The sequence below is a fragment of the Strix uralensis genome, chromosome 10 (assembly GCF_047716275.1).
Source record: "Strix uralensis isolate ZFMK-TIS-50842 chromosome 10, bStrUra1, whole genome shotgun sequence".
Taxonomy (NCBI): Eukaryota; Metazoa; Chordata; class Aves; order Strigiformes; family Strigidae; genus Strix; species Strix uralensis.
This window is the reverse complement of record NC_133981.1, coordinates 6,150,431-6,172,922: the sequence shown is the minus strand read 5'-3', so window position 1 is coordinate 6,172,922 and position 22,492 is coordinate 6,150,431. Positions and strand designations below refer to the sequence as shown.

The following is a 22,492-nucleotide window of genomic DNA, read 5'->3' as shown; positions in this document are numbered from 1 at the left end:
TAAAATCTGGGCTAATTTAATATGAAAGCGTACACAGAAACACTTCAGTTATTATGCAGAAAAACAGGGTCTATTATGAGGGGGAAAAAAGTTCTGGATAAGCAACTAGTCACAAACACAGCCTTAATTAAAATTAAATAAATCATCCATAGAATAGTCTAATGCATATACCCTAAAGCATGCTACTATTATGAACTGTTTTAACGTCAACAGGTTTGGTACTTTTCTCCTCTTTCACACACAGCACTCTGTGTACTCTGCAGCAGCTGTACTTTTGTAGTAGGAAAAAGGAAGTTTGTTTTATTTAAACCTAAACTCACAGTTTACATAAAACTGCTCATTGCAGCAGAAGTATTTTGATACAAGACTGCAAACGGTGAACGTGTTCCAAGCTCCTCACCCTTTCCCATCTCCTATCTACACATGCTTTTGAGGAAAAAAAAAATGGCTTGTGTGTTTTTTGCCACCTTTCCCTATGTAACTGTCCATATCACAGCAATGCAACTGGGTGCTGGCTGTATCTTGGTGCCCGGTAACTAGGGAAGTAGAGTGGTCACAACCATTCACTTACAGATTTACATATTTTCTTACTGAGAATTGGAGGAATACAATGTACCCATAACTACATCTTTTGTGATAGGAGAAAACAACAAAATTTAGTAATAATAAAAAATAACCAAAAAAGTGACATCAGAAATGCCAGTCAATACAAGTCTTTAAAAATACAAACCTTTTCAAACCAGTAAAAATAAGAACTAGTTATGTATCTTTTGCATGATGGCATTATTGCAATCTTCATATTAAAAATATCATCAGTTAACACATTATTTTCCCTGCTACATATAGAATCATAGAATACCAGGTTGGAAGGGACCTCAACAATAATCTGGTCCAACCTTCCTTGGCAAAAGCACGGTCTAGACAAGATGGCCCAGCACCCTGTCCAGCTGAACACAGAACACGTGCAGTGCTCATCTTTCAACCTCTTCGACCCTCTTCCCTACTGACCGCGGCCCCAACTCCTGTGTGACACCAGCACAACATTATTCTTTAATTGTGCAAAGCCAATGCATCTTTGCACAAAGAATACTCTGCATACATTTTACATCGTGCACCTGATACCTGAGGGAGCAAATCAGCATATGCAAAAAAAAGAAAAAAAATTTACGGAAAATAATACAGACGACCTGTCAACTGAATTCTATTTCAGTATTTTCTTTTATTAGGCAACTCTACTACCTAAAACCACCCCACCCTTGCCACTCCCATTCTCCATGCATTGGAACGTCCACTTCAAAAATGAGACCGTTTCAATCATGTCTAATATAGCTATAAGGAAACTCATGCCTGTCGATTTTCACATACCAACTTACATTTCCGCATCCCCCTCAATTTGACAGGCACTATTAGTTTTTCCATTAAAATTTAGTTCCTTTGCCTTACAAATTTACTAGCAGTTGATTTGATACAATAAAAAAAACCAGCAAGTTGCACAGCAACAGGCATATAAATGTACTATAGCAAAAAAAAACCCCAACAGTACTGTAATATTTAATAAGATTAAAAGATAAAGTGGAAAATAAAACAATGTTTTTATTGTTATAGTGCAGTAAAAGAGCCAACCCACTTCTTATGTATTTGAACACACATGTAGTGACACAAAGTATTTTAAACTTGGCTATTGCACACCTTTAGACAAATAAATATGACTATTTCAATTATCTAGCTGAGGAACTGTATGTCTTTACTTCTCACAACTGATATATTCCAGCACATACAGAGTTTCCCTTCCAAGAGGGGATCTACCTGTTCAGAAGTGTTAAGCTTTAAACCAGTGCTAGTCGTCCTCTGAGACACAGTTACATCACAGAATCTTCTAGGTTGGAAAAGACCTTGAAGAAAATCAGGCTTCCTGTTCACCATATAAGGTCAGCAATTCCACCGCTGGCTGTTTGTGATACAACACAAATGAAGTTCAACCTAAAAACTCTTTTATGGAAGTGATTTTTTTTTTTTTATTGTTATGGAATTTCAAATTCTTCTAAAGAAGAAATTTAGGTTTTGCTTTTGCACGTCATCTCCCTTTTAGAATAAGCCTTATTCACTATCCTTATTTCAAGATATATTTCTTCACTTTTAAGAGTGATTTGCCTTAATTTAGGAGCCCATCTTCACAAAGTTTTCCAGAATTCCAAATCCAAACATTACACAAAGTCCATGATAACTGTTACAGAATAAAAAAGACCTTGAAAACACTGGGTGAACAAATCTATACCAGGTATTATTCTTCCATATCTGGCACTAGTTCTCTGCTACTGATATCACCCATATTACTCTTAAATAGAAACAGGTTGGGAAGGAGACTGCAACTTTTAATATTTTTAAATTTAGATGTATTAAAAAATGAAGAACATTTAGATCATATTATACATGCAGAAGAACTGAAAGGGCTGACATTCTTTAAAGTAATTTTTCTGCTCTTTCATGGTCTGGGCCTCTATAACATAACCAGAACTCCAGACCTTCTGTGTACATCACAAGTGCAAATACCTTCAGCAAAACAAAACGAAAGGAGTGAAGAATTTGCTCAGACAACTTACAGATTTGCTTGGTTTGGGCTAACTCACATATTTGACAGATATTTCTAACACTAATTCTTTCCCCTGGTCCCTCTGCAGCTAACAGCACTCTTGTCACACTTGGGAAGAAGGTATATGGATATGTATGAATGGACCTAAATACACAGGGGGAGATGAAAAAAGAGCTTTTCTCCCTTCTGTAGGCCAGCTAGGAAGCAAAATGCTCCACTCCTCGAAAACAGTACGGAATTGGGTACACATTTTAATTTTTTGACATCTCATGTCAAAAAAGGACATAAACCAAATAAATCTCATTATACAAGCAGCAAAAGTTATGCTTATGGAGATACAAGAATATGACTGTGCAACGAGACACAGGGAAGTGGTGTCCTGCCCCCCCTGGAACCCCACAGACCTCAAGCGGTGGTCCCGATGCATGGTGCTACAAGACTAGGCCTGTTTGCAAAGGTCTGTAGAAGAGATGTCATAGAAGACGCATGGAGTCAGTATTAAGCAAGAGGCACAGAAAAGAACATACAGAGCTGGTATTTTAAAAAAAGGCATGGAAAAGAACATTTCAGAGCACTAGTTAACTGCCCCTTGATGACTCAGGATGACAACAGTAAGTAAAATTAAACAGGTAACAGAAAACTGAAAGGTGAACAGGATCCTATGAAATTATAACAAATCTGTAGAGTTTACCACCCTCCAGTACACTGACAACAAATAACACATCCACCTTCCTAAAGCAGACAAAAGATAACTACTGCAAATGTATCTAGCATAACAAAACCAAGCTTTACAACAGAAGCGGATCCTTTTCCAGACACAGCAGTTGCACGTGCCTGAATTTCAGGACCTAAGCTGAGGTCTTCAACTCAAACCTGCTCAGAGACTACGGCAATCTCTACTGGTGCCTATTCAGGGTAGGCAGGAAGCCAAAGCCACTGTTGCCAAACTTGTTGAGCCAGTCTTCCCAGCGCTGGCCCACAATGCACCGCTCTGTGTTTGGAAATTGCTCAAAAGCTTTTGCTTCCAGCAACAGTACTGAGCACTTGGGGAAAGGTGCCAAAGGAGTCCAAGAAAAGGTATTGCAGGGCCACCATAACAGTAGGGACACTCTAAATGTTCCCGTCAGTTGGTGACATCGCCCTGAATCACTGCAATGACGAACGACAGAGCGCTTCCTGTGACCTCGATCTCACAACACTACTCACAGGAGTGCAGGAAAACTCTTAGCGTGATTAAATTATAAATAAAACTGCTGATGCAGCACCTTACCATCATGTCTTCCCATTTTACAATGAAGAACATCATCTATCCAGACTGTGATTTTGGTTCACTCCCAGGACAGGAGACTTCCTTCATTCACATCGTCATGGTTATCCACAACGACTCTCGATGGTGTCAGCAGGAGGACAGAGAATTGCAGTGTTGCACAGAGAACCCCTTTTTCATCCCAAGCAGTTGTAAACAAGCCTCAGACGAGACACACTGACAGCACACTGAAGATTTTACTCCTGTGCTCTACCTACTCCGCGGATAAAAATAGCATTCTTATCTCCAAGGCTATCAAGCTAACACTTCAGATCATTAAATTCAGGCCACAAAAACAACAGAAGAGACTTGCAAGTTTTATTCCAGCAAATGACACAGTAGTCTATGCCCCTACCTTTCAGGGCACAGGCAGAACCAAAAGGAAATTTTCCAAACAAGGGCCGATGCGTTTTGGACTTCTCCAAACACCCCATGGAAATAGCAGTGTTGAAATAGTCAGGCAAAGCAAACCAAGTTAGCTGGCTATTAAAGCAGGTTCTACAGAAGGTACAAGAGATAAGGAGAGGGCTCTGCCCAGCCTAGGTATAAAACATAATCAAATTGTATCAGGTATAGTTCAGACATCGATATTTCTCCCAGCGTCTCATAACACCACTGGTAGTAGAAGTCCTCCTTCAATCACTTGGCCACATTTAGGACAAAAATTTGCAATCTATTATATAAGCACATATCACACTAGCTTCAGCAGGCAACACCGATCTATTGAATTTGGCTCAAAACTTCTCCTCTGTAAATTACAAACTACAACATGGAACAGAAGCTCCTTAACAAGCGTGATTTCTAGACAGTTGCTTTGGGTAACGCAATTTACACAGAAATTAGAAACAAAATTGCTTTCCGAAATTCATCTTTAAGTACTTTTATGAAGTAAATGCTGCCTATCAGGAAATTCATTTAAGCCTTTCCTCTGAAATATTTCCATTTAGTACCAGCGAGAGCAGGATGACTGCTGTCTCTCCTAGCAGAGCAGAACAGATGCATTCAAACAGAGATTCTACATTTTAAAAAACAAATTATCTGAAGAAAACATCCTAAAAACCAAAATTATATACCTTACAAACCAAAGCCCAGTGAAGCCTTCTAATTGTCAGAGGCCAGTTAAACTCCTTTAATACATTTCTAGAGTCATTCTAATTGAACAGGAATGAAACAGACAATTTTAGCATTTCCTGGGAAGAGTGGGAAAATTCCTGGGAAAACCCATTATTTTTAAAGCTGCTTTCCAAATTATTTTACATGCCTGTCTCAATAATCCAACACCCACACTGACTATTGGGAACAGTTTTTGTTCTTTTAACATATCCATCAAAAATAGAGCCAGTTAACCAATCTCTGCAGTTTGAGGCCTCTGGATATTCCACACTACTGCAGATTTGTTCTGAGGGGATAAGAATAATACTTGGTATGGTTCACATTTATGTCTACTGTATAGGTGATGCCTCTTTCTCCTTTTGGCATCACTTGTAACAGCCGTCCAATAAGAGATAAAAATAAATGACACCATAACTCCTCCTCAGCAGAGTAACCCCAATTCAAATGGCATTCTCTCCAGTTCACAAAGCTACTGGGAACCGTCTTGGGAATTTCAGTCAAAGAAACTTCTGATTTCTATTACCTGTCTTTCTGACGTAGCTATTTACTGAAAATGAAAAAAAAAAAAAAGCTAACCGATATGTTAAATAATATAAACTAGTTCTTACTTGCTGTTTGGTTTCCATGATACACTACTTACAACTGATCCCGATTTACACTGCAGTTATTCACTGATACAACATCTCTGACACTCTTAAAGATAACCAAGATACAAGTTCTACTATGCTATACGATCATGTAGGTAGCTATGTAAAAACTGGATCAGATTCACTCTGAAAAGATACACAATCAAGAACAGTCCAACAGATTCTAGGATTACCAGACCAAATACGTGCTGGAAAATTCAGTATCTTCTTTCAGCAACCATCACCTTGTTTTGGAAACAACTTTAGTTTAAGATTAAGTATGTTTAGTTTAGATTAGGTATACTGCTTAATCCAGCATTACTGGGAGGAAAAAAAGATTGTAGAACCACACCCTAGGTGTAAACTGATACAGATTTTCTTCTGTATTTTAGCCTGAAACAATAGCCAGAGGGTGTCATTTAGGCTATACACACCTTGACAAAGCAATGGCTACAATATCTAGGGGCTGACAGTTTAAATGTTTGCATAGCGAAGTACTTCTCTGCCACTGTCTGATCACAAGGTTCTAGGAACCGGCTGTCTCGCACATCCAAACTGCCACCCACCCAGCCCTGTAACCTGGTCCTGCGTCCTCCCTCCAGTCACAAGCACAACCCTTGTTGACTTCAGCAGCTCATGATAAAACCTCACACCCCCAGATACCACTTAATAAACTAGCAGAAATCCAATTTTCCCACTGACAACATCTACTACATCGTTTATGCAGTCAATGAAAAAAACTGTAGACAGAAAACTGAATTTATGAAGGGCAAGATGCAACAGAATTTGACGTTAAAGGAAAACAAACATCCAATTTACTGTGTATTCAGCACATTACTTTCTTTTCAAATTTAACTCATTAAAGCTTCTACACTTCATTTCAAGCAAGCTGCTATAGGACTTTCAGGCAACTATATCAGTGTGAAATTGTCCAACAAACTTTCTTGCAAATAAAACGGTGAGCGCTCTAGATTTCGGAACAAAAGCGCACATCACGGGCTTACAGCCGAAGGCTGCTCCCTATTGGAATTTAGGCCTTCAGCTGCTTTGTATACATTTTTTCAGTGCCAGTTGAGAACACTGCATTTTCTTTTACACTACAAACAGTTGATGAAAGATGCACGTTCCTGCTTAGCCACAGAAAAGCAGATCAAGAACACTGAGTAAGTTTTCTGGCTGTTATAATTCCACTAGCAGAGAAGGGAGGTATAACCAGTTATGACTTTCACCGTTTATTATCAATGAAGTTCGTCTCTGGGCTATGCTGGAGCTATCGAAAGTCGAAATCAGGGTGGGTGTGAGCTTGTAAATAAACAATCTTTCTCATGGGAAAACAGGTTACCACAAGACAGCTTATTCCACAAGGTCTGACAAGGAGCGTTTATACACAAATAACTGAGCATTTGAGTATTTCTAATCTACTTGAGCCAATAACCTAGAATACAACATCACAGTGACCATTTCCAAAGCTAGCGATCATGACTCCCAAGTGATGTGGGAGCAGCTGCATGTGCAGTTTACTTTGATGAAGTCATACCCCGTAGTATCTGGGGTTACCACGAGTATCTGACTTACCACGAGAATCAGTCTGAGAGCCACTGCACCACCCATCCTGGCTCACAGCTGCACACAGCCTGCACAAGCAGGGAGATCTGACTGTGCAAAGCCTTCTAGCAACAGGAACACCGACTACAATAAATTCATTGCCTTTTACAGTTGTGCTACTTGGCTCCATTATACTTTGAATTCCCTTTGCCAGATTTTAACACTTGCTGCTAAAAACTTAAAGTGTAAGTACAAAGCTGTTATTCATCTCCGTGCTGTCACCTACACTGTAAGAATGTCTAGGAAATAATGTTGGGTATCATACATATGGGCAACTTCCACAGCGGTAATAATTTTATTCATTAAAAGGAAAGAGAAACAGTTTTTAAGCATCTTATAGACTATTTAGAATACCTAATTACAAATCAAATATTATGATTTGTGAAAACTTAAATCTTTTCTGGCTTATAAGTGATAAGAGGTCACATGTACTCCCAGTCAGTCTTTGGCAGTCACAGCCATAGGCTAGGCGTAGTCAGAAAAAGTGTAAGAATTATATGCATCTTCTCTTATAGATCCACTGCAATGGAAGAAATAGCTTTTAAAATAGTTACCTTAGAGAGAGTAATCTGCATCCTCTTAACCCAATTTATTTAAAAGTACCCTTCACTAAGCCTTTTTGTCTTTCCTGCTCTACTTACATGATAGTGTTATCAACTCGTGTGAAAGCCATATTTCTGCATAACATTTATTGCATTGTTCTCTTACTGAACATTTGTTGTTAAATACAGAACAGAAACTATACAAAAAGCAATATCTAATCAAGTATTATCAAGACATCACCTCTTCCGCAGAGGGATAACCTAGCTAATCATACATACCACTTAAGAAGCATTAGATAACAGTGAATTCCTGATTGTTATGTCTGTGTATCAACAATTAATTCAAAGGTTCTTATAAAAAAAGTAAAATATCCTGCTTCCTCATATATTACGGATAGATTGAGGCAGTTTTGTGGCTGCAGTTCCAGTGAAAGTCCCCAAGGCCTTGCAATATCACACTAATACTATGGTGATATCTAAAACCTGCAAAGTATCTTTAAAGCATAAAAGATGACACAGTTCTAACTTGCAGTCTAACATCACAATATTCTATTTATAACCTGTGACTCATCTCGCCAGAAATAGTTAAATATTGTAAACAGAACTTGGATTTAAGGGAAAAAATAACAAGAAAACGAGGGCCAGTCACTGCACATAATCTCAAAAGTAGCATCCTTTCAAATTGCATGTTTTTCAAGCTATCTCATAAAATCTCTACAATTTTCTTAAATGGTTCAATGCACTTTAAAAGTCTCCTTGTAATTGTTTTACAATAACCAGTCCACAAATCCTTAAAACACTTTGTGTAAATAGTCAATTAAAATGCAATGAAATGAAGAGGAGATTTATCTGATTACAGGCTGTGAATAGCTATGCAAAATGTCAAAAAAGAAGCATGGCACTCTGTACTGCTACCTTAAAATATTTATTTCAATCTATTAAAAATTCTCACAGTGTATTTGCAGGCAGTCAAGGACTACAGAGCCCTCTAAGCAGCTTTGACATGATTTAACACAACAAAAATCAACTCAACTGAGCACCTCCCAAGGCTGAATAAAAACAAATTTAAATTTGAAATAAGATGCTGTCTCTTACTTGTATTTACAACTTAATATTGGAACAAAAGTTTCAGCAATGTTTTAATTATTTATTGAACCTGCTGCTGGGAAAATTCTAGACCTTGGGTCTATGTGATAAAGATGCTTCTAGTGAGGTCGCCTGGCCTGGTCCTGGATTTCACTGCTCAACCCTGCCCAACATGGGCTCAAGAAGAACAAGGGTTCGCTGCACAGCTCTCAGTACTCATTGTAAAAACTGAAAGACCAGTACCACGCTACAGCACCACTCAGCCAGCATCAGTTCTGACCTGCGATACCTCCAAGCACGATCTAATGCATCAGTGACCATCTCTCAACTAACCTCAACCTCTGATAACAGAAGTGCCTCCTCTTCATCTCCCTCCATGACCATCGAGAGGACCGCCTCATCCAAAATAGCTCAGTTACATACAGAGAACCAGCAGAAACTTCCTCAGGATTCTCAGCAGCACCAAGTACAAATGGTTAGAACAAATCACTGACAGACCATATGGATCCAGCAAGGCTGGCAAAGACCTCTTTTTGGCCAAGATTCAACAATCTTGATCAAATCGAGCTTAAGACCCAAGTCACAAATGATCTGTCCTCCTCCTCCTATACTTTGTTGCCAGTTAGCTATAAACTATGGTGACAGTACTAGTGAAGTGCTTGAAATAGCCAGTACCAAGGGATTCACCTCTCAAAGGATGCAACACACAAAAAAACCCCAAAACAAAATACCAAAAAAGGGGGTGTATGTGTAACCGAACGAGATGCTTAAGCTCCAGTAAAGATACCCCATAGTTTCAGCATGCACTAAATATGCTATTAAAAGCAAACACTCAAACAATTTTAAATTGTCTAACCAAATCTCTCGTCTGTTCTCCATGCTTTTATTTTCCGTTCTGAGATGCTGTAGTTTCCTTTGCATTTTTATTATTGTACATATTTCAAAATTATTTCATAAGTCCATATAAGAATCTAACAGACTTTCACCCCAACCACTTCAGAAGGGTTGCACATATTAACAAGTATTACTGAAATTAATTATGATCTCTGTTAAGAGCAGATACATTCTTTCCCCCCATCTCTCCGATGTTTTATTTAATACAACATACAAGATAACTGGTAGCAACTGGAAATTTACCATGGGGAGAGTCTGAGTTTCTCGGGGGGTGAGGGAAGGTTAAGCCCCCAGTCCCAATAAACGCTTTAGGCCCTGTTGTTTCTACTCAGAGATTCTCTACTTTTCCACAGAGGGAAACGAGCCAACCTGTTGTAAAATTTTGCAAGAGGCAAAAGATTCTGTTGAAGCCTGTCTAAGTTACCACGAATGAACTCTACGCTGACAGAGTTCTATTTAGAGATCATCTTCACAACAATGGGCTAGAAAAATTTTTAAAGGCAAACCAAATTCAGCACAGGTTAGCTAGAATCTCCTGAAAAATGACCTTGTTTGCCGAAACGTTTCAAGCACTGATTACAAAGTCTGACCCTAAGAATCATTTTCTTCATGAAAAAGTATCAGATACTACAGACACATCAACCTCCTTTTGAGACCTGCTGCATCTCCAGGATGAACTGAGTGTACGTGAGTACACTGGCTGCATCTGCAGGCTCCCAGTATCACACAAACAAGTTTGAAAGATGTACTTCAGCAAAGTTTCGTTTTAATATAGGAAAAATGCATGAAGAGGACTAGATTTTCTGCCTCGCTGATTTAGAATGCATTTACAGATTATAATGCAACATGCTATACTTGCTTCATCACAGCAAAAGCTGTGTGGCAGGGGAATCACACCTTTGGCTGGTTCACAAGCAGTTAGTAATTAAGTGACTGTATGAGCTAAAAGATCCCGTCATGTGAACTACGTATGAAAATAACTGAAGTACAATTGCTTCTAACATTGATAGTATTGCTCATCACAAGAAGATTTCAGTGTACAAAGTTGAAATTTACTTTGAAGTAAAATTTTCCCATGATGATGGATGCCCCTTTCTCATTTCTATCTGTTGGGGATTTTCCGTACCAAAAGCGAGTCAAGTCCATTGGGCTCGTACCTTATTCCTGCAGCTCTAACTTCTCTATCAAAGCTCAGCGTGGACTGTTACTGCCTCAAAAAGCTACATGCAGGAAAGCATCCAGTGAGTTTCTCACTTTGGTGAAGGTCTGCGAGGAACCCAGCAGGAATGATTGCATATTATGATTAGCAGAATAGAAAGCATATAAAAGCAGTGAAAAAGAAACAGGGAAGTATGAGACACAAACATTAGGAGTTTGGGAAGCCCAAATTCAATTTCTAGTTCTTCCTTCAGTGTGAGCTTAGTTATGTTAAGGAGCGTTAGATATACAGAAAAAAGTGTTTGAGACTATGAACTAATTTTAGTTTCCTGATCCCTACATGGAACCAGCATCACTGACAGGTATTAAGGACTCATCAGGCTTCACAACATACCAGCATGCTGAGAGAGGAGCTGCCTGATCAGCAAATAGGAAATGCCAGTGACAAAGGTGTGTTTGAAATCCTGCCTCTCTCCACCGCTTGCAAATGTTGTCCTGAAATTACAGTTATACCCTTTATTCCTTTAAAATAATAACAGGCATCATTCTTTTCCTTTAAAGTGCAGCAAAAGGAGAAGCTGGTAACGTTAAGCCCCTTTTTAATGCCATGTTACAACGGGAATGCTCACTCTTTGTGCAGAAGACCCAGACACTACTGCCTGCAAGCCTGAAATCCACCTCTCGCCACCAGGCAGGCTGACGGTGAAGCTATTCCCACTAGAAGATGCAGAGAAACAGCATGTGGAAAAGGAAACAACTACAACCCATAACCCAGTGGGTACAGAGGCCGGTGGGAGCCTGACCTGAAAGCTGACAATTGTTAAATAAAGAAAATAGTTCTTGATTTTGAACCCAATTCTAGTAAGTGGGCTGTAAAGTCATGTTCCCTCCTTCGCTCCCTCTCCAGGCCATGAATATTTAATTCTTTTATGCAAACTGGAGGAGTTGCAATGCAAGGTTAAATTAGCCTAAATAACCTTGAAATCCTTTTGTGAAGTTGGGCCTTCGAGTCAACTCCCAATCTGTAGAGAAATAATTTTCTTACACAACAAGTTCTGTTGTTAGCCATATTTAAAATACCATGTGGTACCATGGCAAAAATCTTGAGGTTAGAGTTGATTTGACAAAATTTATAGCTCTGGTTCACCTTTCTGTGTTAAGATCCATGGTTTAGACAGTCCAATTATTTAATACATGTTTGTTCCTCAATTCTGAATGCAAAATTCTTCCTGGGAAAAGGAATCAATTACTGTATTCTTGAAATTTTATTTGATATCACAACACATAGATATGCTGGCATGTCTTCCTGCTCCCCCAGTTCTTTAAGCGCAACCTTAATTAATACTACTTTTCCTTTTGCTTTATTTTGCAGTAGGCCAAGTTCCCTACAGACTAGCTACAGGTATACGCCAAGTTAGTGTCTCATTCGTATGTCATAAAGCAAACAAAATAAATAGACTTCTGGAAGCCTGACAGAGCTACTAAGTTTCACTTTTAAATTCTCAAGGTGTTTTATGAACTTCCTTCAACTCATAACCCTACGAATCATTCACATGGTTGGAGTCAGTGTAGAGAAGCTGTCTCAGTGGTTAGCCTATGCAAAAACAGTTTCATGATCTCTCTCCAGAGGGGAAGGAAAAAAAAAAAAAAAAAAGATTATTCTTCACCCTGCCAACTAATCTTTAAAATCTGGAAACCTTAGATGCTTGCATTTTAAGAGGTAGAAATAAGAAAGAATGTCTGAAAATCCTTATTAGTAAAATCTTTACCAGGATAATGTGTATGCTTATTGTTATAAATGCTGTTTTAGCACTTGAATGATTTGCCTATTCAGAAAAATAAATTGAATATCCAACACAACTATTAGATTGGAACTCAGCAATGAAGTGACAAAATGATTTTTCAAATGCCTAAGAACTTATACATACACTTCGAAGATGGCAAAATGGCACACGTGATTCTGAATGCTGCAGCACAGCTGTCTATTACATCTTTCTTACAGGTCAGTGGCCACTGACTCTGGTCCTAGGAACGAATTTTTTTTCCAAATTTTAGTAACACTAGGAATTCTACAATAAATAGACATTTTGATTCAGCCTCAATACGGATCACTGCCTCCCAATCTTACTAGCCTGTGCCACCTTGCTTTATGTTTCATTTGCTGTTTGTAGCTCACAAGCAGACAAATGCTGAAACAGATCATCTCCTGAGGTTCCTGGCAAATCCTGCCTTCTGTGATCGTAAACCAAGTTTACAAACTCCGTCATCTTCCATTTCTAATAGCATCAAATGAATGACTCGAGTCTAACTGATCTAGTATTTAAATCAATCAACGAGGCCCATTCTATGGCATGCTTCTCAAAGTCCGACGGAACCAAGCTAGTGGCAACAATATTAAGAAAGTTTTAGAACATTTCTCTGCTGTAAAACAATTGTTAAACTGGAAAAACAAACAAAAAACAAACTTGAACATCAAATCAGACTCATCACAGGTTTTTCCACTCCCTGTTACAAAGTTACCAATAATCTATACCTTTCATTCACCATCTGCTGACAACTTCAAGGAACATTGTTACTCTTGAAACTACCTGGGCCATTAATGGGCTTTTGCTAATCACAGGTGAAAGGTCACTCTCATTTAGCAGTACACTAAGAAATAAGCATAACACACTGACATGACAGGGAAAGGGATCAATGCTCAAATACTGACATAGATTATATTAAGAATCAAAATATTTTAGTAAAAAAGAAGATATCAGTTCTAGTCACACAGCTTCCTTAGACTATTTATAGTCTTTAAAAAAAAAATCCAACTAGACACACAGTAAGACAAGTAACCTATGCCCTACCTTGTAGTTTTGAGATTATATATTAATTTCATAATAATGCTAATAACACCACTCACTGACAGGCCGCAAGTCCCAAATCCAAAGCGATACGGGATTGAAATTTCCTTTCTCTTTCCCATGCACGTCTTCTCGTAACTAGTTACGAGCAGGAAAACTTCATGCACTTTTCTTCAAGAACGAATCGCACTCACCTTCTCGGCAAAGTCGCATTGCTTCTCGGTTCCTTCCATATTCCTTGAAACTTTCTTCTAATGCTGTTCCTAAAATCAAAAAGCCACAAGGTCTCATTCCAAGCACTGGTCAGAGCACAGGGCTGATCCCAACCCCCCCCACTGCTGACCTGTAGCCCATTCCCCTGCGGGAACAGACCAGCACCTCGGGGGTCCGTGCTCCTACAGCTGCGCCAGCAAAAACAGCTCCAGAGGGACCGGGATTCGCCGCCCCGTCCCCGGTGCGGGCTGCGGGGCTGCCCCGGCCGCTGTCAGCGCAGGGGGTCCCCTCACCTGTAGGCGAGAGCTCCCCCTCCGCCACCGCCCCGAGCTGAATCGAGGGCAGGAGGTGCCGGCCTCCGGGGGCTGGCTCAGACCTCCTCGCACCGTGTCCCGGATTACAGGAACTGGGGCAGGCGCTGCCCGCTCCGCGCCGCTGCCGAGCCCCCGGGCCAGGGCCCCGGGAGCCGCGTACCGGACAACGAACTCGGCCGTTGGGGGCGGGGGGGGGGGGGGGTGGGGGTGGGGGGGGGAAACGGATCCAACCTCCTCCCCGGGCCCGGGACCCGCGGCGCCCTCCTGCCGCGTCGCACCGGCGCCCCGCGGTCCCTCCCGCGGCGGGGCCGCGCCCGGGGCACCCCCAAGCCCCGCGGGGAGCGGAGGCCGGGCCGGTAAAAGGGGTTGGAAGAGGGAAAGACGGGGGGGGGGGGGAGGGGGGGAGGGGCGGGCGCTCACCGTCGTTCCCGTGAAGTTTAGCAGCATCGACCCAGTGGCTCCAGGGCTGCCCCAGCATCGCCTCGGGGCTGGGCAGGGACCTGCGCTCCCCGACTGCCGCCATTGCCGCTGCGGTGGCGGCGGGGCCGGCGCCGCTCCCGCCTCCTCCGCCTCCGCCTCCTTCGCCGTGGCGGGGCCGCCGCTGCCGCTGCCTGGCCGCCGCCGCGCTGCGCTGCTCCCTTCTGACGTCACCCGCGGCCCGCGCCGACATTCTTTCCGCTGCTATAATGTAACGAGAGAGAGAGAAAAAAAAAAAAAAAAGAAAAAAAAAGTCATCGGGCGCTTAAGGTGGCGCCGCGCTTTTAAGGAAGCGCCGCGGCGCTGTCAGCCCGCTCCCTCCCCTCCCTCCCCTCCCCGCGGGGAACCTGCGGCCCTGGGGCGGCGTCGACTCACCTCTGCGGCGGCCCGGGGGGCAGGAGCCGGGTGCCCATTATTGTACGGGGGGCGCTCCCGTCCTCTTCACCGTGTAGGTGAGGCGCGTTTGTGTGTGTGTTTGCGCTAACAAAGCGGCGGAAGGGATGGGGGGGCGGGGGGAGGGATTGGGCGGGGAGGGGGGAGCAGGGCTATGCCGCCCTCCAGGCGCTCCCCGGCTCCATGAGCCGCCTTTCTTTTTCTCTCTCTCTCTCTCTCCGCACCACGGCCCGCGACCCTACAAAAACAACGGCCGCATCACAACCCCGCCTGGCACCCGCTGCCCCGGGAAGGGGGGGGGGGGGGGGGGCGGGCGGACCAAGCGACGCGCCGCGGCGGGGCGGAACCGGCCTTGCGCGCCCCGCCCCTCCCGGCCGGTCCACCTTAAACCCGGCGCCTCCTTAAAGGCAGCGGCGAGCAGGAAACTCGCTCCGGGCGGGCGGCGTCCGTGTGCCCCCCCCCCCACCCCCCCAACCCCCCCCGGGGCCGGGGGGTGGCGTACACACAGACGCCGCCCGCCCGGAGCGAGTTTCCTGCACGTCGCTACCTTCGTTATACTCGTAACCTGTCTCCCAGGGGGGAGTCATGTCATTGTGATTCCGCATTTCTTTTTAAACAACAGCTTTTTTTTTTTTTTTTGCTTTTTTTTTTTTTTTAAACTTCCCTAAACTTTGGGATGACGTTGAGCGGTGTTAAAAGCGAGGATTAAAGGATGCTTTCCTGTCTGAAAACTCCTAGTAACAAAGTTTCAGTTTTGCAAAATCAAGTTGATAAAAAAAAAATCTGGGTTTAGAATTCACTTGTTACAGGGTTTTCTCTCCAGTCGACTAAAACGTTCAAGTACTAACATCAAAAAAACCTTACAGGCCAAGATTTCTGGACACGCTTGATGCCACTGTCAGTAATAATATCCTCAACAAACAGCTAAAACGTATATAAGTCTGATCCACTGCCTCCTCTATAGGTGCTCAGCCCATATTTAAGCTCAAGAGCACAGGACTTGTGCCATGGGTGGAACTGCTCACAGATCCCATATGCATATTTGCAAAACTAGACAGCAGAAATCAAAACTGTAAATAAATCTGCCTAGATTACACGGTCCCAGTCCTGCAGGGGTGTATATACACGCAGGCTTAGCTACGGCTTCGCTGTTTGCACTGAAGTGTGGAACTATACAAGCTATAGATGTTTCTTTCCAAACTTATGCCTATAAAAGGTGTATAAATACAAGCTCATCAGACAATCAGTCATGTGGGATGGGACAGGTTGTAATTATAAGAATAGTTTCAGTGTTCCACCCAACTGATAATTTGTCACACTCAATGTATCTTGTAAAATTGTGGATCTAATACAGCAGAGCTAGGGAGATTTTTCTCTGCTCTTGGTCACTGCAAGTCTAACTTAACTCCTTAATAAAAGGCAAACCCCATGAGATTTAGATAAAGAGAGCAACAATGACTTCTACTGCGGACGTCTGTAGCAGGATTAATTAACAAAGGCTATCAACTTCTTGAGCTGGGCCCTGATCTTTCAGAGAGTTACACTTGCTCCTAACTGTACTGTAGCTCCCCAAAACAGTGAAATAACTCCTTAGCCTGAGCATGAGTAAAGGTGTGTATGGAACCAGAGTCTAAAGATAAATGATGGATGGAGGGCATTACTGTTTGATTAATTATCAAATAACATACTTAATATAGAAAACTACTTATAATTAAAGCTAAGGACACCACTGGAAGAAAATGTCAGTCAGGTGCTAAACAATTTCTGAACAGAATCTACACAGCGTGTAGAAGCCAGACAGGAAAAAAATCTATGACTGACTTCTTTCAAGCTTAGTTCTTCAAGTGCTCCACAAATGGAGTCTAACATAACATCCATAGCTCAATTCAGACTCCAGCCACAGGATAAGGCAAGTTACAGACACAACTATATTCTCTGTGTCAAATATTCTGGTTTATATTACAAACTTCATTCATGCAGCTCTCCTTTGTTCTGGAGAAAGCTGTCAGGAAGCTGCCTCAGCTGCAGTTTGTAAAAAAATCCTCGATGCTTCCCCAGTGTCCATCAAATTTGTAAAGGCTTTTTTGATTATTTATTTTACATGGATCGTAAAGCAAATCTAGTGATGGCTGACCAAACAGAGTCACAGAACATCTACCTTTTAATAGTGAAATAGTGACAGATTTTACCGTGGCATATCAATTTAATGTTCATACATCTCACGAATCTTTTCTTTAAACATTACTGATGTATGTATGTCAAATTACACAAAAGTAAAATGGCTTAAATCGGCAAAATCACACTGATTAGATAACTAACAAACCAATATATTATCAACTCCTCAGTTTTTAAGGTTGACACTCATCAAGTTCCTCAGATGTGCCTCTTGCTTTAAAAGTGCCAGCCAAACAGGTAAAGCACACACCACTTATTTCATACAACTTTGATTATTCCCTTTCTTGCTTTTTCCCTCTTTCAAACTGGTTGTTGCATTTTTTTTCCCCTCCTTCTTTCACAGCTTTTCTTTTTTTCCTATATATACCCACTCAAGATCTAATTCTGCAGTCTGGGCCTCAGGCTGTCCTTTAGTAAACCTTCTTCCGCTAGTAAAATATCTTCCCACTATGTCGTGAGTACATCAGTATTCCAGTAGAGGGAGGAAAGTGGCAGCAGAAAGATCAGTTCATCAGTTCAATGCACAAGACCGATTAGTCAGAGAGCAGGAGCAGGGGCAGATGAAAAACTAATTTTACAAGGACCGGAGGTGGAGAGAATTTTCTTTTCCCACAAACTCACTAGGCTGCATATGTGTTTGGGTTTTTTTAAGCACACAAGTTCAATTCTCTTAAATTGTTTCCATAGTGTTATACGTGGATGTAAACACTGATGATTTTAGGGGAAAATAGGGAAAACCCTGAAAATCCATCACGTTAGAAGGAGATCAGAATTGAAAGCACATGCACAAGCTGTAGAGTTTGAACAGAAGTGACTATTATGAATCTGAGGCATCCAGGTCAGGAGCACAGGGCAATCAGTAGAGAGCCAGCGATACTTTGAGGATCAGTTTGGTCCCTCCTGGTCCAAAGAACTTTTTGAAGAAGGCTTTCTCTTCCTGCTGACCACAGAAGTAGTCAAGAATGACCATGCACATAAATTAAGCACTTGCATTAGGCACCCAGAATTAAGTGGGATGAACCTCGTCAGGAGTGGGCTGAACGCTCAAGTGGGGAAAGCACTGCTGAGAAGCCAATGCTCCTTCAAGAGAGCAAAAAGGGGCCCAGAAATGCCACCAGTTCAAAGGGCTTAACTGAGGAAGCAAAATAGCCCAAGAAGTAACATTGGGACTGAGACAGTGTGTGAATAGCCACAGACTGCTCATATGTGTGAACAGGAACAGGTATTCAGAGAATGGAGAGAAAAAATGAGGTAAGTTAAGCTCAGATAGAAAGAGGAGAAGTAAAATATATGGCAGGAAAACAGTGGAAACAGTGGATGATGTAGAGAAAACAGCCAAATTATGGGGTGAAGAAAGCATAAACAAACAAAAAATATAACACAGCCTGCAAAAGGAAAGAAAGAAAGGAGTCAAGAAGAGGAAACAAAACATACAGAAAATGAAAGCCCATTGTTTTAAAGCTCACTAAATAGATTTAACAACATATTAAATGTGGTTGATGATACTGTGATTAAATGCATGCCTACAAACAGCGTGCAACTGCTGAAAACTGCAGAGGATGGTTATTTTGTGGCATGACACTGCAGGCATTTTTTCACCTGTACTGGCAGGTTTCATTCTTTTGCCAGGTGGTCTGGGAAAGCCGTTCAAACAGGGAACACCCACCTCAGCTGTTCAGTTAGAATCTGTAAGACACCCTCCGTATAGGACCTGAGATACGATAACTCTTAACTGGAATGAAAAAGGAAGGATGAATCTGCAGCCCTGAACTCTTTTTAAGAACAGAAGTACAATGATATGATTCACTGACGATGTTCCACAATGAAAGTGAAAGGATGCAAGAACTGAAGTGCGAAGGGAGAGACAGGGAGAACCGACGAGGACGTCACTTTATCAGTACTCAGAAGAAAGAAAAATAGTGAATTCACAAAAAAGTCTGTCAAGGAAAAGATCTGAGGCGCATAACGGCATTAAAGGAAATCAAATAAGTTAATTCTAGCCAAAAGGTATGAAATGGTCAAGAAGGGCTTAAAAACTAAGAAGAAATACTATTAGCGAAGACTTGTCGGTAGATGAGATTCAGGATGAAGCTGATACACTGAAGTGAAGTCCTGACCCTCCTGTCAGCTCCTGCTGACAGTGGTGGGAGTACATTTTGTGCATTTTAAAATATGTCTCCACTATAAGTAAATAATTGGGCAAGAGAGAAAAAGTTCATCTAAATCAGGACATCCAGATGATGAGAGAACTATCCAGCCATTACAAAACAGACCATTTCATTTAAGCCCCACTACAGAAAAATATTAATACATTAAGAAAAGCACATTAGAGTAATCTGTAGTTCCCTCTCACCTCCAGTGAGATCAAGCAACTTCTCCCTTTATAACTATACACAGGACTGTGATCCCACAGAGTAATAATCATGAGCAGCACACAATAAAAAAATTATACAACAAACCATGCCAGTCTATTATCCCTTTTCCCACAGATCCTGGGAACAGGTTGATGGGTATAATTTTATTTATGAGTAACACTTCAAAGGGGGAGCTGAAGATGCACAGAAGTGCTGGAATACAGCTACTTTAAGTGCTGGAATATGAAATTATTGCGGATACCTACTGTAAACCATCTGTACCAGGGGAAGAACAATATTGTTAAGATTAGAAGACTAACTTAAAGTATCCTTTTCTGTGGAGAAGGAATAGGAGAATGGAGGCTAAGAAATGTAAGTAAATCTGTGAAGAATTCTGCATTAGGATGAAAATGCAACAGATGCCCCTGTACGCTTATCCAAACACCACAATGACTAAACTGGAGATAGTGTAACTTTTTTACACTCAAATTATAAGCCATGTCATTGCCATGTGTTAATAAAACATACAGTATCTAGCAAAACGCTGCAGCCACTTCCTTCTTTACTTATCAAATATGTCTTAAATGCAAGTCAAATTTCTGCAAGAATTGATGACATAGCGATCTAAAGCAGAATAAGGAACATAAGGAATACAGAAACACAGATCTTTGCCCTGCTTAGGTGTCACTAAATACTGTCAATTCTTGAAAAGAATTTCACAGAATTTACTGAATAGTGACATAAAGTTTTCAAGTGTTAAAGGTAAATAGGTAAAACTACACAAAATACATCCAGTTAATTATTTGAAAATCAAACTAACGTTTATTCATTTTACATGAGGTACTGAAATCACCTTTTGAATTTGGAAATGTTAAAAACAATTTCAGCAACCTAACTATGCAGATGAATCATTTTAATCAGAGGAATTAGAAATGGATATGACCTTTTAAATCCTCATTTATACACAGAGAATATGATATTACAATTTAGAATTATTAAAATGCACAGCTATTCAGGTCAATTGTAAAAAACCAATAATGCTGAATTTCCACTTATTGAAATCAAAGCACTTAATGGGAACAGTTTAATATCAACAATCTTCCGATGGAACCTAACCACCACGCAAGGTTTCATAACCCTGCCTGGTTTCTTGCCAGCTTGTCTACATGGCTTCTTGGCAGTTCATTGAGGCAGAAGACTCTGGGTCCAAGCACAGCCCACAGGACTCAAGAGGTCCTTGAGACCACGATGATGCCTACCTGTGATGTGAAGCTGCCAGAGTCCTCATACCCTCAGCAGTTTGATATGCTAATTGATATGAAATCAAGGATCCTGAGAACTCTGGCAGAAGGACATTTAAATTTATACCATTCTTCTCACATTTGATTGCTGCATGCTGATGCTACCTGCACTGACCACATGCTTAGCAAGTTAGCAACAAAATGTCATACAAATTGGACATGGACAGGTCTATGGGACTTGACAGGATGCATGCAAGGGTGCTAAGAGAGTAAAGGTCATGGATGTGGACCATGAAACTGCTGGCAAACTGGCTAAACTGCTGTGCTCAAAGGGTGGTAATGGCTCAAAATCAAACTGGCAATCAGTCACAATAAAGTTCCTTAGGGATCAATCCTCAATCCTATTCAGTATCTTTTAAAATGATTTGGATAATGGGAGTAAGCACATCCTCACCAAGTCTTCAGATGATATGAAACTTGGAAGACAGGTAGATATACCCCAAGGAAGTGTCACTGTGTACAGAGACTGTAACAGGCTGGAAGACTTGGGCCAGTTCAAGAGACACATTAAAAAACCGGACAGGGTCCAGCAGAAGGCCACCAAAGTGACTAGAAGGTTGTAAAACTTACTGAAGAAGGAATTGGGTTTGTTCAGCTTAAAGAAGAGAAGGCTCAGGTGGGATGTAATCATGATGTTTCAACAAGTAAAAGATAATTATAGAAAAGATGAAGATACTCTCTTCACAAGAAACACAGTGACAGGGCAAAAGGCAACAGGCACAAGTTGCTTCAGAAGTTCTGTCTGGATACAAGACAAAAATATTCACTGTGAGAACAATTAAATACTGGAACAGGTTGCCCATAGAAATGGTGGACTTTTCCTTGCTGGAAATATTTAACACTTGGCTTGACCAGGCCTTGGATAACCTGCTTTCAACAGAAGGTCAGACCAGATGATGTCCATAGGATTCTTCCAATCTAGACCTTCCTATGATTATATGAAAATCTGATAGATGTTGTAGCCCTATTTAGGGGTGAGAGGCAAGGAAGTAGATAAGAACAATGCCAATGTTTGTAACCCCAGGCACTATGAATTCAGCCCGAATCTGGATACAGCCACTTCTCAGGCTGCTAGAAAATCCAGGGAAGCATTTTGTTATAGAAACTTCAGATATTGCAGCTTCCAATGTTACATGTTGCAGGAGCCACACCATGACAAACATTCCTCCCTCTTCTTGAGCCCAGATTAACTCTGTCACTTAAGTTCTGCACACCAGATCCATGCTCACTGTAATGGCCCCTTCTGCTGCAATCTATTTTTAAATCTATTAAAGGATGATTTGCACAGCAAATACCGGCCAGGCTATAACAGACTGGATTCTTCAAGCCTGTGCATAAGAAAAATAGTACTTCACTTAAGAGTGAAGTCTGTTCTTTTGTGATTTCAAGCAAAAATATACAAAACTGTGAAATGCATATGATGATAAAGAGTAAAGATAAATGTAAGGGAAACAAAGAAAGAAACTGATATTGTTTCAATGAATTACCACTACCAAATA

At 41.3% G+C, this 22,492-nt stretch overlaps 1 protein-coding gene across 4 annotated transcripts in view; it reads right to left on the bottom strand.

Annotated features, from left to right (window-relative positions):
• Positions 1-22,492, bottom strand: part of ATXN7 (ataxin 7) — an 89,054-nt gene that overhangs the window by 48,204 nt on the left and 18,358 nt on the right. For 2 of the 4 annotated variants that reach the window (XM_074879036.1, XM_074879038.1), the window contains exons 3-4: positions 14,714-14,974; positions 13,961-14,029 (exon numbers count right to left, since the gene is read on the bottom strand). In XM_074879036.1, coding sequence (XP_074735137.1) covers positions 13,961-14,029; positions 14,714-14,963 — 319 coding nt within the window. In that variant the 5' untranslated portion in view covers positions 14,964-14,974. Of the gene's footprint in view, positions 1-13,960; positions 14,030-14,109; positions 14,444-14,713; positions 14,975-15,145; positions 15,309-22,492 lie in introns of those variants that run through there. The other 2 variants (XM_074879037.1, XM_074879039.1) reach the window with 2 other exon arrangements.